Source organism: Diorhabda sublineata, chromosome 3, assembly GCF_026230105.1.
Source record: "Diorhabda sublineata isolate icDioSubl1.1 chromosome 3, icDioSubl1.1, whole genome shotgun sequence".
In the NCBI taxonomy this organism is placed as follows: Eukaryota; Metazoa; Arthropoda; class Insecta; order Coleoptera; family Chrysomelidae; genus Diorhabda; species Diorhabda sublineata.
Window position 1 is genome coordinate 21528076 of NC_079476.1, and position 17174 is coordinate 21545249.

A 17174-nucleotide genomic window follows, 5' to 3' on the forward strand; every position below is an offset into this window, starting at 1 on the left:
GGTGCGTTGGAATATATATTTGATAAAAAGTAACTCGGGATTATTTTGTCCTGTTGCTCACACCATTCCATTCTTAACCGGTAGTTGAGTCTTTTGCCGCATGAATTTCTCTTATGTTTCCACAACCATACCCGGCTTTCGATTATTTTATAAAAGTCCATTTCTAATTTCCTTGAGGGTTTAATGATGTCTCTTGTTTAGTGTTTTCTTTTGGCAGAATTTACTTCATATTACAAATTTTTCTTCCCGATAATTCATATTTTCCTCTAGCGTAATAAATTAGTTTGAATTTTCCAAATCTAAAAAGTTGAGACCAAGTAAATTGACCTTTAAAATTACACTTTGGTTATAATTTTTGGAATTTCCGCATATAGGTAGTTACAGTTTAAATTTCAACTAGAGCCTGTATGTGAAACTTCATTTCTTGGTGTTACTTTATCTATGTGGAAAGACTGTTGTTTTTTTTTCATTATTTCATATTTGTTGTAACTTTCTATTTGGAAGACACTATGTTACATGTTTTTTCTAATACCGTGTATGCCGAAATTTTCCTTCATATGCGAAACTGATATAAATATTTGTGTTATATGATACATTAGTTTAAATATAAATGTCAGTTTCTCATATGGAGTGACTATTTCGACACATGCTGTGTTCTTTAAGTGACATCAGAAAATGTGTCTTCCCACAAAGAAAAGGACAAAATTGGCTTAGTTTTTTAATGCACTGTACACTGCTGTTGAGTAGAACAATTGTTTTAAGTGCAAGGGGCTTAAGGTAATCTAAATTTTTCAGTATTTTGAATACGAACAGACACATTTTCTGATGATAATTGACATTGCACTTGATATCTATTTAGTTATGGTTATAAATGTTACTTTTAATTGTTTATTTTGTATATTGTACAGTGCGATCCATAACGTACTCGATTTTATAAACTGAATTCTATACAAAATCCTATAACTATGGGAAAACAGCATAAAATTATGTATATACATTTATTAGTTTCTATATTAAACAAATATTCTTCTGATTCTATTGATAGATAGGTTCGGCTTTACAACTTAATAAATATGTTACAAAATCAGCCTTATTGTTTCAAAACTATTGATTACCATTAATATTTACCAAAAGATTAATATAAAAGTCTAAGTGTACAGGAAATTTTGACTAAAATGTAGAACACTAATAATCCAAAGCAGGACATAAATGTAAAACACTAATAATCCAAAGCAGGACATAAGGAAAATTGTATGTTTCTACCAATTGCTAAACATATACGTAGTTGTATAAACAATCGAATTTAACTGATAGGGGTATAATAAAAGTTACGGTTGCAGTGCAATGTAATTTCCACAAAATTTGAGGTTAAAGATAATCCTAAAAGTCTGTAATCTGTACACTAATATTTATCTCGCAGAGTACCACTAGCAGACTTAAGAACCTAAGAAGTAGGTGGTTTTTTTATTCGCTTTAGAGCATCAGATATAGAACCTGAAATTAACCTACATAAAAGCATCAGTAATCAAAGGATTTTTGAAAAAACCACTAACGTAACAAGAAACAAACATAAGTAAAGCCAAGTATTGTTCATTACTACCATTTTTCAATTGAGAGTTGGGTATTATCTGATTTTCAACAGCAATATGTTAAAAAACTTAAAATACTTTGTCGATGTTCATGATAATGCTAAAAGAAGTAATTATTGGTAAAAAAAATATTCATCTTAAAAACCTATATCAGTAGTAATAAATTCATTAAAAGTAAAAAAGTACGTTTAAGATCGCCTCGTATATTTGCCTTGTGAATGATCCCACACACTCAGATCGAATGATTTGCATTACTGTGAATGTATGTTAATCTACGTTATTATATTTACTGTGATTTTTATAACGCCCCCTTGTACATTTAACGATTGTTTAGTCCCGAAAATAGCTCCGTTGGAGGAGGAAGTTCAACTGTCCATGGCAACCTGTTGCATACTCCCGGAAGTGCTGCCACAACGCAATCACCTCAGGAACCAACTTACGTGAATCTATAGCAAAACGTTGGTTAGTCAACAGCAGTGTTGGTGTTTTTATCGATGTTAGATAGAACTTATTATTTTTGGCCGATTTTCTTGTATTTTTTGTTTGTTTTTATTTGTAATTTGTTTCATAACAACTATTAGATATTTTCTAGACTATTCCAATAATTGGTGTTCGAAATTAAAATCAAAATAACACTTTGTGTCTACCTAACCAAATCTTATAATAAAATATAAACAAACAATAATAATGAATAATGTGGGTTATTTCATGTTAATGTAAACCTCTATTTATAAAGTCAATAAAGTTTAAAAAAAATTATAAGCCCAACGAAAGAAAGGGACCCAAAAAATTAAAGTGATTGAAGTAAGATTAGCTGAACTGGACTTGAGAAATATGAGCAAAATCCCACGTTCACTGCAAAGTTTATACACCCGATACGACATAAAACATTGAACCAGCTGAGCTTAGAAAATTATGAAGACGGAAACCCGTTGTAATAAACATTGGACAAAATAATTAAAAAAATATGACTCCCCTTTTTTTCGTCTTTTATCACATTTTGTTTCGACCGTTATATTATTGAAATTAACAATATTATTTTTCACACCAAGCTAATTTGGAATATGTTGGAAATATTTAATGAATCAAAATTTTTCGTGAACTAATTATATGGGACTGCAGTCTTTAGTAACACCATTATATATTATGTGTATCAAAGATTAACCTTATAATACATTGGCTCTGCTTATATTAATAGTTCACTTAAAATATTGATGTGATTTTTTTAAGTTTTTTTTTTTTGATTTTTCGCAAGAAATCACCAGCATGTCTACAATATTTAATAAAATACAACCATTTTATTAATTTTTTAACAGCCCTGCATGGCCGAAGTTTTTTATTTTGACCAGCATGTTATTAATAATATGTTTTCTAAAATAATAAAAGTTTACTTTTTACAGGCGAAAGAAAAAGTGTATACGATATATGGAGGCAGGAGATGGAAACGATGGTAACCAATCAGATGACAATTTAGGCAGCTGCGGAAGCATGGGTGACGCCCATACGCCACCAGACGACGACAACGAGAGCCTGAACCAGTCCATGTCAAGTCCAGGAGGATTATCCGCCTTGAGCAGCCTAACAAGTCCTGGTGGCATGGTAATGCCTAGTCCTTCGACGAGCGTAGCCAGTCCGTCAGTCAGCGTCGCAAGCCCTTATATGCTTCAGAGTCCTTTGACACCACATGAAGCGTTTGATGTCAAAGTTCCTCTACCCCCAGTTTCACATCATCATCAGCCTACGCGAAACCCAGTAGGGACTAACCCCCACGATATAAACAATCCACTGAGTGTGAATCAGTTGACGGGACAGTGCGTTAGAAACGATAATTCCGATGCCAACGGTAACAAAGAGACACGGTCGATTATTAGCGTCACGTAGCCTCTAGTAATTAAACAAGAAAATCTGGATTCTTAACCCGGTCACTTTGCTGATTGATATTTTGGAACGTTTTGAAATATGTAGTTGGTATATTGCACAAAAGGGATTGTTTAAATAAAATTAACCGCTCCAAGGAGAGGAATTTATTGAATTGGACTTATCATCAAGGTATCTACCCTAGGAAACTTTTTTGCTTAGAATTTTTCAAACAAAAATTATTTATTCTTAACAAAACTATTTCTATTTGTGATTAGTTCAAATTAATTTATAAAAAAAATTGATGATGCTTATCAAACAATCTTAATTAGAGAAATTCAACTTGGAATTATAAAAATTATTTAACTGAAATCCTCGCTATTCATTTAATTGATATTAATATTTGAATTATTCTAATTTCTATTTTTTATTTATACCATGCTCTACCTCTTATATAAGAAATATAAATTTATGAGACAACACAATCTTTTAAAAAATTTTCTCTTTTATTTATGTGTGAAAATTTTCAAAATATTTAATACCGATATGATCACACTTAGATTATTTTTTGTCGTCACCAGTAGCTTTGTTTCAGCAGAACTACTCATTTTGATCATTCTTCCTCAATATACTTTTGAAAAACATACTTTACATAAAGTACAATCTAAATAGATCAATAAGTTCTAGTACTTTTCAACTAACATTAACAAAAAATTAATACAAATAAGAACTATATTCAACTATATAGGACAGTCTTCTTTAATCTTAGGAAGAATATGAAGAAGAACTCATTCAACTCAACAGACATCAAAAGAATTTCCAAAGTTGTCCATACAGAATATCTCATTCTCATGATTCAAAACTAATTATTTTTCAAGAAGTTTTTTTTAAGAATAAATTTTTGAAAATTCCACAACAAAGAAGTTTCTGATATGAATCTCCAATCAAATTTGGTGTAAAGATTATTTTGATAGGTTTTTGTTGGAAACATTTCATACAAAATATTCCAAATTTAATAATTTATGGTTATTATTATTGAAAATCCCTAAATATATTAACAAAGAAATTTCAAATTGTCCAAAATATCATTTAGCAAAGTTGTTAAGCTTGAGATGAAAGATGTATATAAAACCACCTGTGATTTTACAAACTGTAGCGTTGTCAAAGAGATGGTGGGTAATTATGTGTAATGTCGTGCAGTACGTATGATCTCAATTGGAACTTAAGTGCTGCAATTTTTTTTACTATGTAACATAAATGTCATTTGCCAAAATCACCTCTATATATATTATATAGAAATTTATATTACAAATTTCCGATTTTTTAAATATTTTTAGTTATTTATATGGACTGTTACAGTGAAAGAATAAATAAGATTGAATGGAACACAATACCGTGATAATTTTTGTAGGTTTGATTTAGATTTGTTATAAATTGATTGAAATAACCGTACATTTTATAAATTATAAATAAAACATACAGTTTTGCTTCATAAGTTATATTAGTATCAATTTTCTGATACTCTGTATAGTTCTTTGGGATCCCAAGTTCTTGTTTGATGTATCCATTTATTTTATTTTTAGAATAACAAGATTTTCTTAGATTGATTTTTCAAACTAATTGAAACGAGGAATCACAGTATTATACACATAGTAAATACTATAATATAATGGATCTTCAAAAGTACCTTTACACTGACTTCTCAATATCCTTCATGTTTCTTGACTAAATTGGAATTTCTGTAACCATTGCTGACATTTATATTAAAAACACTGTTTACTACCACTATGCCAACACTTAAAATTAAACAATCTTTTCCTTCAATCGCAATATGATTCAGTGACCTATGGAAGGCTTCTAGCACCAGATGTAGTTGTATGGTAGTAGTACCCAGGATATTCATTATGCTTATTTGTAAACTGGGAGGTATATTTATTGTTCTTCTTCCTCTTTTATCATAATCATAAGTCCGCCTTCACTGATGTTATTGATATGGTGCCTCTTATATTCGTTCACTTCACTTACCACACTATTCAGTCAATATTAAATAATAGATATGGCAGAGCATGTCTGAGTGCTTTATTATATGTGAGGAATTCAAGCACTCTTTCTGTAAAGTTATTTTAAATATTATTGGCTCCATTGTTGTTTTAATCAATCTTTTGTTGGTATTCCAAGTCTCCCACAGCTTCATACAATTTAGGTCTAAGAATAGTGTTATATGTTGTTTAAAATCCATAAATATCAGGCTCATGAGTTGTTTCATCTAGCTACTGATCTACCTGCTTCTTCGTTATCAATGATTTCAGATTAGTACTTGATTCTTTTTTAAAGTTCTAATATTCATTTGTATTGAAATCATATTTACATTTTTTGTTGAATATCCAGTGTTGTTATAGGAATATTATAATAAGTGATATATTAATGACTGTAAAACTATTTATTGTATCTAAATAGTTATAGAAAGATAAACTGGAACATGGGATAATAATTTGTTTAGTTTAGACTTCATATTTTGTGCAATTGAAATTTGTTAGAGTAATACGAGTTCCATCAATAAGACATTTTATTCTTTCATTAAATATATTTTCATATTTGGATGATGCAGCTTAAAAGTACTTAAATATGTACTTGTGTGATCTCTTCTTTGCTGAGTTTCCGCACGGAGAAAATTATAAAATCTGTAATATACATTTTATTGCTTCTACGAACATTTACGAAGAAAGTGAACTGAAAACATGATAATTCAAGAAACCTGTCAATTATTGTAGATTATTGGTCATTTTCATTGTGCATATCAACATTTATCTGTAGTATTACATTTTGAAGACGTTATTTTACATTCATAAAACTAATAATTCTAAATATCAACGAAAATTTTCAATATATTAAAGATTCAAAAAATTATTTTAACCTAATGAATTACAAATATATAAGTTTGTGCGGAGGCTCTTTAATGATATAAAAATGTGCATATATTACAGTAATAATATTTTTTTATTAAAACTTTGGAAATATTTGGCTGCATCATTCATATAATTTATCATACTGGTTGATTCGTAAAGTGCAATTTCAGTTTTTCTAGTTATTCTAGATTTTTTGTTTGAATCTAACTGATATGAGTGAATAACTTCAGTGCCACATAGTTTACTGCTGTTTTTTTGCAAATGTATTTGCTCAAATTCGTAAATTAGATGGATGTTTTAGTTTAATTTTTGTTTGAAAAAGGATGTTGCTATATCTAGACTAGTTTTCTTTGAAATCAAAAATGGTACCTGATCCAATCCATAGAACCTCAAATCAACCATTACTTTTATTATACTATTTCATTTCAAAAAATAGGTTTAAGTTGATATATGGAAAACTTTAGCTTTTTTATTGTGTCTAAATTAATATGTCTAGATTTAGGAACAAACCTAACTAAACTTTTTTGGAAATAGTGACAATATTATATGAAAAAGTTTATTTTCAACTACCAGAATTTGAGAAACTTAGAAATAAGATGTATATTGCTACAAAAATATTGTAATTACTATGTACATACAAAAATGTTATATCAGAAAACTTATTATCTTGTAAAATTTGCTTTATTTGACTTTTTAAATTTTATTTGTTAAATGTGGCGAGCCATACACAATTTTTTGTGAGAATGATTATCTGTTTAGCAATTCCTAATAATTTTTGTTTTTGTTTATCTACTTTGTATTGAGAGCATTTCTCAGTGTTTAAAAAAGAGTTAAAATTATTATTCTCAAGTTCTCCAATTGTACTGAAAGATAGGTTCCTGTGTACATAAGACCTTATTGGTTTTTTGTGGACTATGTTATAAATGGCAGGCAGCTATAGTGACTAATCATGGAAGTAATAAAAGCAAATTATTTCTAATGTAACCTTCATCAATTTTTTAAATTTTATTCTCGAAAATGCTGCTAATATTTTTTCATATCTCATCTGCCTTGTGCAGCTCTAAAACGTGGTTATATTTCTAAATAAAGTTTCTTAATTTTTGTATTTGAGAAATGCTCATTTGTAGAAAAAATTTCATTTCTAGATTTCTTTTACAATTTAAATAGCTTTATTATTGTGCAAATATTTCTTCACATTGCAATATTTTGTTGAAAAAAAAACTTATGTAAATAACTTTTTTGAAATATCAATATGGTTAAAATCATTCTAATTTTCTTTTGGAAGATGCTTTTTGTGTTCAGTTTTACGTTTAATTTTTTTTAATATGAAAGGAGATGTGATATTTTATACTATTTAAAATGAACATTATGTTTGGCTTCCCTCAGGATTTTGCATTTAATGACTCCAAACGACCATTCAAACATAATTATTATAAACTGATTAATTTTTTTCATATAAGGTTTTTGCTTCAATTAATTATTCATTCAGTCATTTCTTGACCTTGTTATTTTCACTACCTTATAGACTACATATTATCTCTACTATTTATTTTAATACAATGTTTGAATGGTGGTTTACAATCAATTTTTGGAACAAATTATCAACTGACTTTTGAAAAATTTGTTAATTATGTCCCGTTTTAAAGAGATTAACTGTGCCATATTCCATTTTGGGGCGTAATGAACAAATTAAATGACAGTTAAGAACAAATTGTGACTGCTTAATTTTACGAAAATATCTTTAAGTTTTGGATAAGTGCAATGTAACGTAATTTGAAAATAAAGTTTTCTTTCAAAACGACAGAGCGACTCGTCAAATCAAAAGACGTAATATTTCATTCCAATTTACCTTACAAATCTGCATAAAGATTATGCTTAAGATATATTTAATTAGATAGATACAGTATCAAGTCGAAAATTTCGAATTATCATTACCATGATGATTCTGTTGAGAACCAAAATCACTGGTCAGTATTTAACTATTTGCCAAATAGTTTGCAGTTGGTGTGTTATAACATTTCCAATTTCTGTTATATTGTCTCCTAAAGATTTAAAAAAAATAATCTTTTCACGTCTAGATTTTCGATATCTTACTGTGCTTAAGTAAAGAATGAAGTCATAAAATAACATGTCAGTTTATTTATATTTCATTTATTCCTCTTTCAATTATTTCAAATCTGGTTAAGCTGATTTCTTGTTATAATCTCCAATTCTCCCTTTTTTTATTAAAATTCCAAAGTTTTTTATTACTTCATTTATTTCTTACATTTTGTATTTTGTTTAGTTTTAAATATATATATTGACACTTAAATTTGTTTCATTTAGCGGAAAATAATTTCTGCATTAAAAAAGAGTAGTAAGTATTATTTCAATGTACTTTTCCTTCTTGGTAGAGCATTTGTAATCGGAGTCATATTTTCGTTTCTACTACAATAACCACTATTCACCAGTCAGTTAACATTTATCTTAATAGAACTGTTACGAAAAGTCCGTCTTTAATTTTCATTATAAACTATGTTATTTACTTATTTATTTCCAAAATATTAAGCATAATTATAAAAATATTTTTTCTAATGTATTAATGATCTTTTAGGAATGAAAATTACGTCCTTGGTGACACAAAACGTTTAAATAAATTAAAACAATTCCTTCGTGTTGAAGAAAGCTTAGAGTTTGTTTAGGTAAAGACAAGCTAGCATCAGGCATATTTTTTTTTCGATTGGACAATAAAATATAGTTTTGAGCATTTGTAGTACGTTTAATACAAAAAAGACAATTTTTATATAGCTTTGGGTATAAAAAATGAAAGACCTCTATTACAATAAATTCATTGTTATCAATTAAAAAAAACCATAAATGAAAAGTAGAAGCATATAAAAAATTTTTTGAAGGACGCTCCATATTACAGTCTTATCTTCTATAACACTTTTTAAAAGGCTTATTTAACCATCAAGAAAGAAAAAAATATTTTGTATTCATTTTTTAATACAATTACATTTTTTATTTTCACATTTTTATATACAATTATTGGCAATAATAATTATTAATAACTTGAAATATTGATGTTAATATTGTTTATTAGTTGTACTACAGATAAAGCTCAAATATTTTTCTTCTTTTTCCCTTACTAATAAATAATATTAGTATTTCAATTAGTTTTAAAGTGACACATTGCCTGTTATCTAGTTTGGTCTGAAAATTGTACATTTAGGATCGTAGTATTTTGAATACCGTTCTCAAATGTACTGAATTTATAAAGTAAATGATTATACATATATAAATACTTCTAGAAATTAATATTTTAGATGTTAATAATGTCTTTGTAAGTAGCGTCTGTTCGTAACATCGTATAGGTTAGGATCATTCAATACAAAACTTCAAATAATTGATGTATTTAATTTATTACCCTTATTGTCCGAGGAAAAGAGGGTGGTAGAGAAAAAGACGAAGAGGAATAGAGTGAGGGGTCGGTAGAAAGACAGAGAAACATAATGAGAGGACGGTAGAGAGATAGAGAGTAAGGTGGGCGAAAGAGAGAGAAATAAACAGGGAATATTAGTAAACACAGCGTTCCAGTGGCATGTCTGCATGCGCGATTTTCTAGTTGATTGTGTTTGAGTGTTTTTGTATAGATGGTCGTGTATTTGGATGTTTATTGCTGATCATTGATTATTGATTATCGATTTTTAATAATTATCTGTTGATTGTTGGATAGCGATAATGAATTTTTGTTGTTGATTGTCGATATCGGACATATACTTGGAGTGCACGAGGTCCCGGTAGGGTGATGGGAGCGTTATGTATTGAGCAGTCATGACAACAAGGCGCCGGCCATGTGTTGAGGCTTTTTGAGGAGAGAAGAGACATACTGGATCATTTGCTAGTAATTATTGTTTGATGAAGTAAGGTTTTTTTGAGGGTATATAGTAAGAAAGTGACTCATCAATGCATTAGAAGATAGTTCAGGAGTGTGGTTGTGACCTGATTGAGCTGCAGTACTAAGATAGGGAGCAGTTGCAACGGGCGACTGAATAAGACAGACTGGAGTAGATTTGTATTCCACTTGTTGCGCATGCGGCAACAGAGTGTTCTTATTTTCTCTTGTTCGTCTGGAATCAGGGTTTGACTCTTATCACATTTTGTCTTAATGTCCAAATAACTTTTCTTCTCACTTTCATTGTTTTCAATTCTCCTAAATCATTTTATTTATGTCACTATATCTTTCAATTCGATGAAACATACAACTGAATAGTGTTTATTGTTAATGATAGTTTTAATTATTGATTATCGACAGTCAATATTCACCAATCTGCAATCGATCAAGAATCGACAATCTTCAATAAATCCGCACATAAACCCTCTTTGGCGCGCAGGCCCTTAAGAACGTGCATGCACATTGTAAGTAGGCATACGTAAAAAGGCCTAGAGTAATTAATGTACACTCCCTCGTATTCTAACCCTTGCCACTCTCTTTCTACACTCTCATTCTTACCTCGCCACACAGCATTCGTGGTTAATCAATTTTACAGCATTTAACGACGTGGAGAATACAGGGAAACCAAAAAAAACATTTTTTTTTGTTTAAGATTTATTTGGAAATTATTACATTAAAAGTGAATGACATGTACTGTTTCTAAAGCCATTTAATGTGAATGAAATAAATTTGTACACTAATATACAGATATACATCTACTTAAAACAATAGTATATAACTAATAGTATTTTTTAATATCAAAATAAATTCGAAATAAATGATGTATTCGTCTCAATTCTCAGATTTTCATTGGTAGGAAATAAGAGAAATCAAACGAATGGCCATTCCATTTTATAAATTGAGCGACTAGTTTTAATCACAAATCCTAAAAAAAAACATTGCAAAAAAGTTTAAGCTCAAAATACCATAGACAGAGATGTACTTATTAAACTTTCAACAAAGTAATATCTTCAGTATCAATTATCAGAATAACGAGAAGAATGAAAAAATGTGAGGATATAGTATGTAATAAAAATAAAAATTTCTTTTGTTCATATACTGTGACCCGAACACCAGCACACCCCCCCTCCCCCAAATTCCATCACTTTGTCCCCGAGCAAAACTAGGGTAAAAATAAAAATTGCAGTTCTGAAGATGACCAGTTTCTTCAAAATTGTTTTAATGTTAGCAGAAATAGCAAACGAGAAACGCTTGCCACAAACTTCAATCTGTTAGTCTACCTTAGGAAGAATGGTTTTACGGGTACAGGTACTATCCGCGATAATAAGATCCCAAAGAAATGTCCGTTGCCCAACAAAAAGATGAAGGGCTAGACATCAACGTAGTTACAATATCGAGAACCTGTTTTGATACCTATCATCACTCCTCGATTATAAAACAATACCCAAAAGCTGGAAAAAAATCATACATATCGATAGACGGTATGTGGGGTACCGATTTAATGGACGGGAATATCAATCGACATATATTCGTTCAAAAAAATGGTGGTGGTTAATCGATGTTCCCTTTACAAATGCCTGCTAACTTACAGAAAGAGTTGAAGAACAATGACTCAACTGGGATTGGTTCAAGTATATTTAACCAGGTATGGAACTTCCCCTAAATCTTCCGGAAGACCTAGTACTTCACTTTACAGGGTAAGCGATGACATCAGATACGATAGACTCGACCACATTCTGATAAGTGTGTCAGATAAAAAAAAAGCAGTGAAGGATGCTGCTCTATAATGAGGACAATATGTAAAAAGTGTAATGTAGGACTTTGTTTACAATGCAATCCTATTTTTCATACGGAAATCTAATTTTTTTTATTTTTACTAAAATTTTTGGAACTCTGTAATTATTTTTTGCCAAACTTCGTCATTTGGCAACACGAGTTTTTTTTTAATGAACTTCTATATAGAAAAAATGTACTTTTTTTATTAGTTTAGTAACATGTTGGTAAAAAAACTAGTGAAAGTTGACAAAAAGCGAAAGAAAAAAATTTATTTGCTCTCATGAGTTAAAAAAATATAGTTTTTCATGAATTCTGAAAATTCAATATGATAACATAGTACAATATGGTTCGTCCCAAAAGTCAATCCTTGGATAAGTGGCTAAGATGAGGGAATTCGGGTCGACTACAGTACCTTTGATTATTTGGACAGGTGAATTAAGTCTATTAATGATTATTTTCATGCGCTCATATTAATTAATACACTTGCAATTAAACCCAGCATATGGCAAGTAAAATGATTGTAACTTCAACAGTTTGTAATTATAGAATAGGATAAAACTGCATTATATTTTCCGGCATGCTCTAGAAAGGAAAATTAATGGAAAACATAAGTAAATGAAAATATATAGTAAACAATAATGATTATCTCTGTCTTTCAACATATGTGTTTTACAAAATCACAATTACTTTTAAAAAACACTGTTAAATTCAGTCTAGTATATAGTCCAATATAAAAATGTTTCTAGATATTTTTTTCTTTATATCATCTAAATATAATTGTGCATCTGCATGAAACTTCTTATTATCATTATAAAAGGGAATACAATACTAGTTAAGTTACAAAGGACTAAAAGTTCCATATGAAAAACACTTTTCAATAGTTTAAAATTATCAAGCAGAAAAAAAATTCTAGTAGTTAGTCTAATATAGAGTTTACGATGTATACTAAATCAAATATTCGAAATTTATTTTATAAAAAAAGGTGGGAAGGAAAATATGTCGCAAAAATGTTAAGTATCCAAATTATTTTTTTATAATTTGCGATTCCAATGTCAGTGATCATAAAAAAAATTACAAAATCACAGTTTTTGCAACTACTAGGCTAAAACTTAATAGAGTTGATTCAGGGCTATCGTGCACATCCGTTGGAGTCAGGTTATAAATAATTGATGTCAAAAACTTGTTATTACATGCTTGGAAACATAGTTTGCATTTATTCAATGCCTTATTAACCATAAGATAAATGTATCGAGCTTGCCAAAGTATTGACTTGTCCTGTTCCATTAGGAAAAAACAAGGAACTAGATTTCAGAAAGGTAAAAATATTTTAAAGTACTGACGTATACCAGCCCAACTAGCAACAATTTTTTATTTTTAAAATGCGTTTAAACATTTAAATTTCGATAATTTGTCAATAATATACATCTAAATCCTATTTTATTATCAAATAATATTTAAATAGGGTATTTACAAGATATGGAATGCATTAAGATTTAAAAATGGTACAGTTGGTGTCAATTTAAAATAAAGATTCTGAAAATGTGCCAATAATTTGGATAGGAGCCATAAATTGAAAAATCAATATTATTTTAGTCTTTTCAATGTGTAGATTTTCAAGACAGCAATGAAAAATATTTAAATGAAAAATTGAGGGGTCTGATAACGCTCGCAATTTATCATCTAATCAATTGACAATCTTTCGGTCACTTGGTTAGACGGCTACGATAATAGTTACATAATTAAGCCCCATAAGACCCCCAAAGACTTTGTGATGCTTTTAATATTATCCAGATTTGTATCAAGTAAAATTATATGAATAAAAATTTTAAAAAAAGTATTTATTTGCTAAAAATACTCAGTGCGTTTCAAAAGTATGAACTAGATCTTACCGATGACAAATTAAAGAAGAAGATCACTATCCTATTAAGAAATTAGAGAGTTCTAAATGAGATATAGTGGTAACATTCCGGAGCTTACATTATGTTACTGTAATGAACTACTTTTAATAAATTATTAAATGGAGATAGCAGATACGAAAATTTTAGATGTAGAGAAAACGTAATTCAAACAATAAACAAAGAACCACATTGAATGTTTAGTTTGGCATCAATCCAGTTTCAGCTTGCTTGCTTCAATCCCAATTCCAAACCAGGCTTGGCATGTAACAAGCTAGAACCAAACAGTGCTATTTATTCGATAAACAGCTCATTGGTAAACAAAGAATATTTTCATTTTCTTTAAGAGTGTATATACAAGTAACAACTTAATGCCAATAAAAACTTAATGAAAGTAAATTTTGTTCAAAATTAGAGTTCCAAAAAAATTAAGACTGACCAGCAGTGGTTAATTTCAACTGAAATAAAAAAAATTACTCTTTCATACTAATGCTGTCTAAAATGTCTGCTAGATAAATATGTGAAGATTAGTCTCAAATAAATTTGCTGTTTTTTCAACTAAAGTATTTGCAAAAGTTTGACCAACAAGCGCTGTGCTCTATTTAATAAACGGATATTAAATCACTAAGCATCAATGCAAAAGGTTACGTGGATATGTGACTGACTGGAGAAAAATAGAATATGTCAAAGGAATTCGTTTTAATAGTCAATCAGCACCGAGCCTCCATATCATATAATGACATGGGAGTGCTGAAGAAAACTTGAACTAACAGGCAAAAATAATTCTCTCTTTAGTCTTGGTTCCTGTCACTCAGGAAACAAAGGAAATGAAAATGCCAATACAATTTCAAGAAAACTAGCCATAACGGATTTTATTGGCACATAGCCTTTCGGTGGTGTAAAAAAAACCGATGAGTGCATATTTTATGAGAAGAAAAATGAAAGTACAGTTCTCCTGGATTTAGAATTCTCCTTCTTTTTTAGTATATACAAAACATACTTTGGACAAGAAACCTGTAGGAGCGAAGATCTACAATCTTGAAGCTGGTACATATACTGGAAGATACTCTGTAGATGTGAGGCACAATGAACTTGGTTTTAGTGTCATATAAGTAAATATATTTATAGATCTAGATAAATAATCTTATCACCTCTCAAATTCTGCTATTTTGTATGCATTAACAAATACTGACTAATTTCTTTCAAAGCTTATGACTGTGGTTTATATCGACTCTAAATTTGATCAATATTTTTGAGGAAAATTTAATTCAACATTCGTTTTGCAAGTAAAGAAGTTGTGGTTTAAAAACATGAGGTGTATCTATAGTTGGTTATAATTTTAATAATAACAATATATATAACAGAAATTATAATAATTATATTTTCTAGTTAATGAGGTTTCATTATATTTGAATCAATGATATTTCTACATATACAGATATTTTTTAAAAGAAACTTGACACATTACTTAAATTGACACCTACTTATATAATACACTTGAAATAATAAGATATCAGATGAATTAAAACAAACAGAAAAATCATATTGTCATTTATATGTACATTATATTAATCAAATATGTTTACTAATATAAATAAAATAATCTAAAATTTATAAACCTTATGTATTGAATCTAAATAATAATCAGGTACTTTTCACAGGGACAAGAACCGTATCTACAATCCACAAAAACTTACTCATGGAAAAATGAAGAAAACGTTGGAATCATGATTAAATAAAAATGTATTATGAAACTCATTGTTCCATGGTTATTAACAATACTTTTGATTTCTTGTAACTATAGCTTAAGTCAAGTTCAATAAATTTACTAGAATCGCTAGTATACTAAACTAAAACTGTGATAAATATCTAACGAGACACGCGTTTTTGCCCCAGTACCCTGAAACTTTTTTCACACACATACAATAAACGGACACAGATCAATGAGTATTGATTTTGTATTGATATGCAATGCAGAAACACCGATAAATATTTTATTTTCTCAATCATTTTTTTGAAATCACTGGTAAAGGTAAAATGTTCACACCGCCGAGACTTGGGTCTCTTCATCATCTGTACCAAAAAAAAAATATTTCATTACCACAAATCAACTGATAATAAATGCGTATTTTTGTACTTGTCAGTTGTGCTCGTCTCTTATATAGTGACTGATGATGGTTAGACCATAATAATGACAGTGTCGTATTCATCTGAAGAATCAAATATGTCTTCACCTGAATAATAAACGAATTTATTTGTACATAAATAGAAAAGGTTGCTTATAACCCTCCCAGCACCGTTATGCAGTGAGACACACATTTACTACAAGACTCCAAAAGAAACTAAAGTGTAAAAAATTTTTTACAGAAACAAAATAAGGATCAATAGGTTTTGGAGTTAACAACGAACCAATTTCTAGTATAAAATTGTCTTGGGTCTCACACACAAATGTTCTTTTCGAGTTAGTGTGTCAAGAGTAGTATAATTTTAGATCATTCAAAGGATAAAGAAGAAGAAAATTACTTATGTGTAGTATTTATGAGATTCTACCAATTAAAAATGTATAATTATAAAAATATAATTCAGGACCGACAACAAATTAATTTACAAGGAATAAAAAATTTACCTAAATTAATAATAAAATAGCAAACAGGAAACTTCAATATGTAACAAACGTTTTTTCAATAAACTTCTTAATTTTCTCAAATTTTTATTAATGTGAACTTTCTTTTGAGACATATATATTTACATCTATGGTAGAAGAGATTGCGAATCAGAGAAGTTATTGATGATAGTGGATAATACCATGAAATTTCTGGGTATGAAATTCGTGGCAACAAAATTTGAATATTGAATAAGAACAACACTAGGATTGTTTAAACATAAAAAATACCAAAAACCATCAATTTTAAAACCATAATTGACATTAAAAGCGTATTACAAATAAAACAACTAAAAGTTGTGAGGAAAAACGAGATTCAGTAATATTTCAAGAATTGGAAGAAAGTGTCGATAACATTGATGTAAACGATTAAGAAAAAATAAAATTTTCATAATTTTTCCAACACACATCATATGCATTAAATTTTTTGAGCTATGAAAGAGGTCAATCATCCATCATTAAATGATCTCTAAATGTATAAAATCACATTAAATTGATGCTGCTTCAAATATTACTTGATAAATTAATAAAGTGTGTCCCCTTTTTATTGAAAAA

At 29.1% G+C, this 17174-nt stretch overlaps 2 protein-coding genes across 15 annotated transcripts in view; one reads left to right on the forward strand and one right to left on the reverse strand.

Annotated features, from left to right (window-relative positions):
* LOC130441056 (protein pangolin, isoforms A/H/I/S) overlaps nucleotides 1-9737 on the forward strand; it is a 398392-nt gene extending 388655 nt beyond the window's left edge. For 6 of the 8 annotated variants that reach the window (XM_056774549.1, XM_056774551.1, XM_056774552.1 and 3 more), the window contains one exon: nucleotides 2990-9737. In XM_056774549.1, coding sequence (XP_056630527.1) covers nucleotides 2990-3470 — 481 coding nt within the window. In that variant the 3' untranslated portion in view covers nucleotides 3471-9737. Of the gene's footprint in view, nucleotides 1-1923; nucleotides 2052-2989 lie in introns of all 8 variants that reach the window. The other 2 variants (XM_056774556.1, XM_056774557.1) reach the window with 1 other exon arrangement.
* A 1585-nt stretch (nucleotides 9738-11322) lies between these two features.
* LOC130441054 (rap guanine nucleotide exchange factor 2) overlaps nucleotides 11323-17174 on the reverse strand; it is a 191572-nt gene continuing 185720 nt past the window's right edge. For all 7 annotated transcript variants that reach the window (XM_056774542.1, XM_056774544.1, XM_056774543.1 and 4 more), the window contains one exon: nucleotides 11323-16030. In XM_056774542.1, coding sequence (XP_056630520.1) covers nucleotides 15999-16030 — 32 coding nt within the window. In that variant the 3' untranslated portion in view covers nucleotides 11323-15998. The remainder of the gene's footprint in view (nucleotides 16031-17174) is intronic.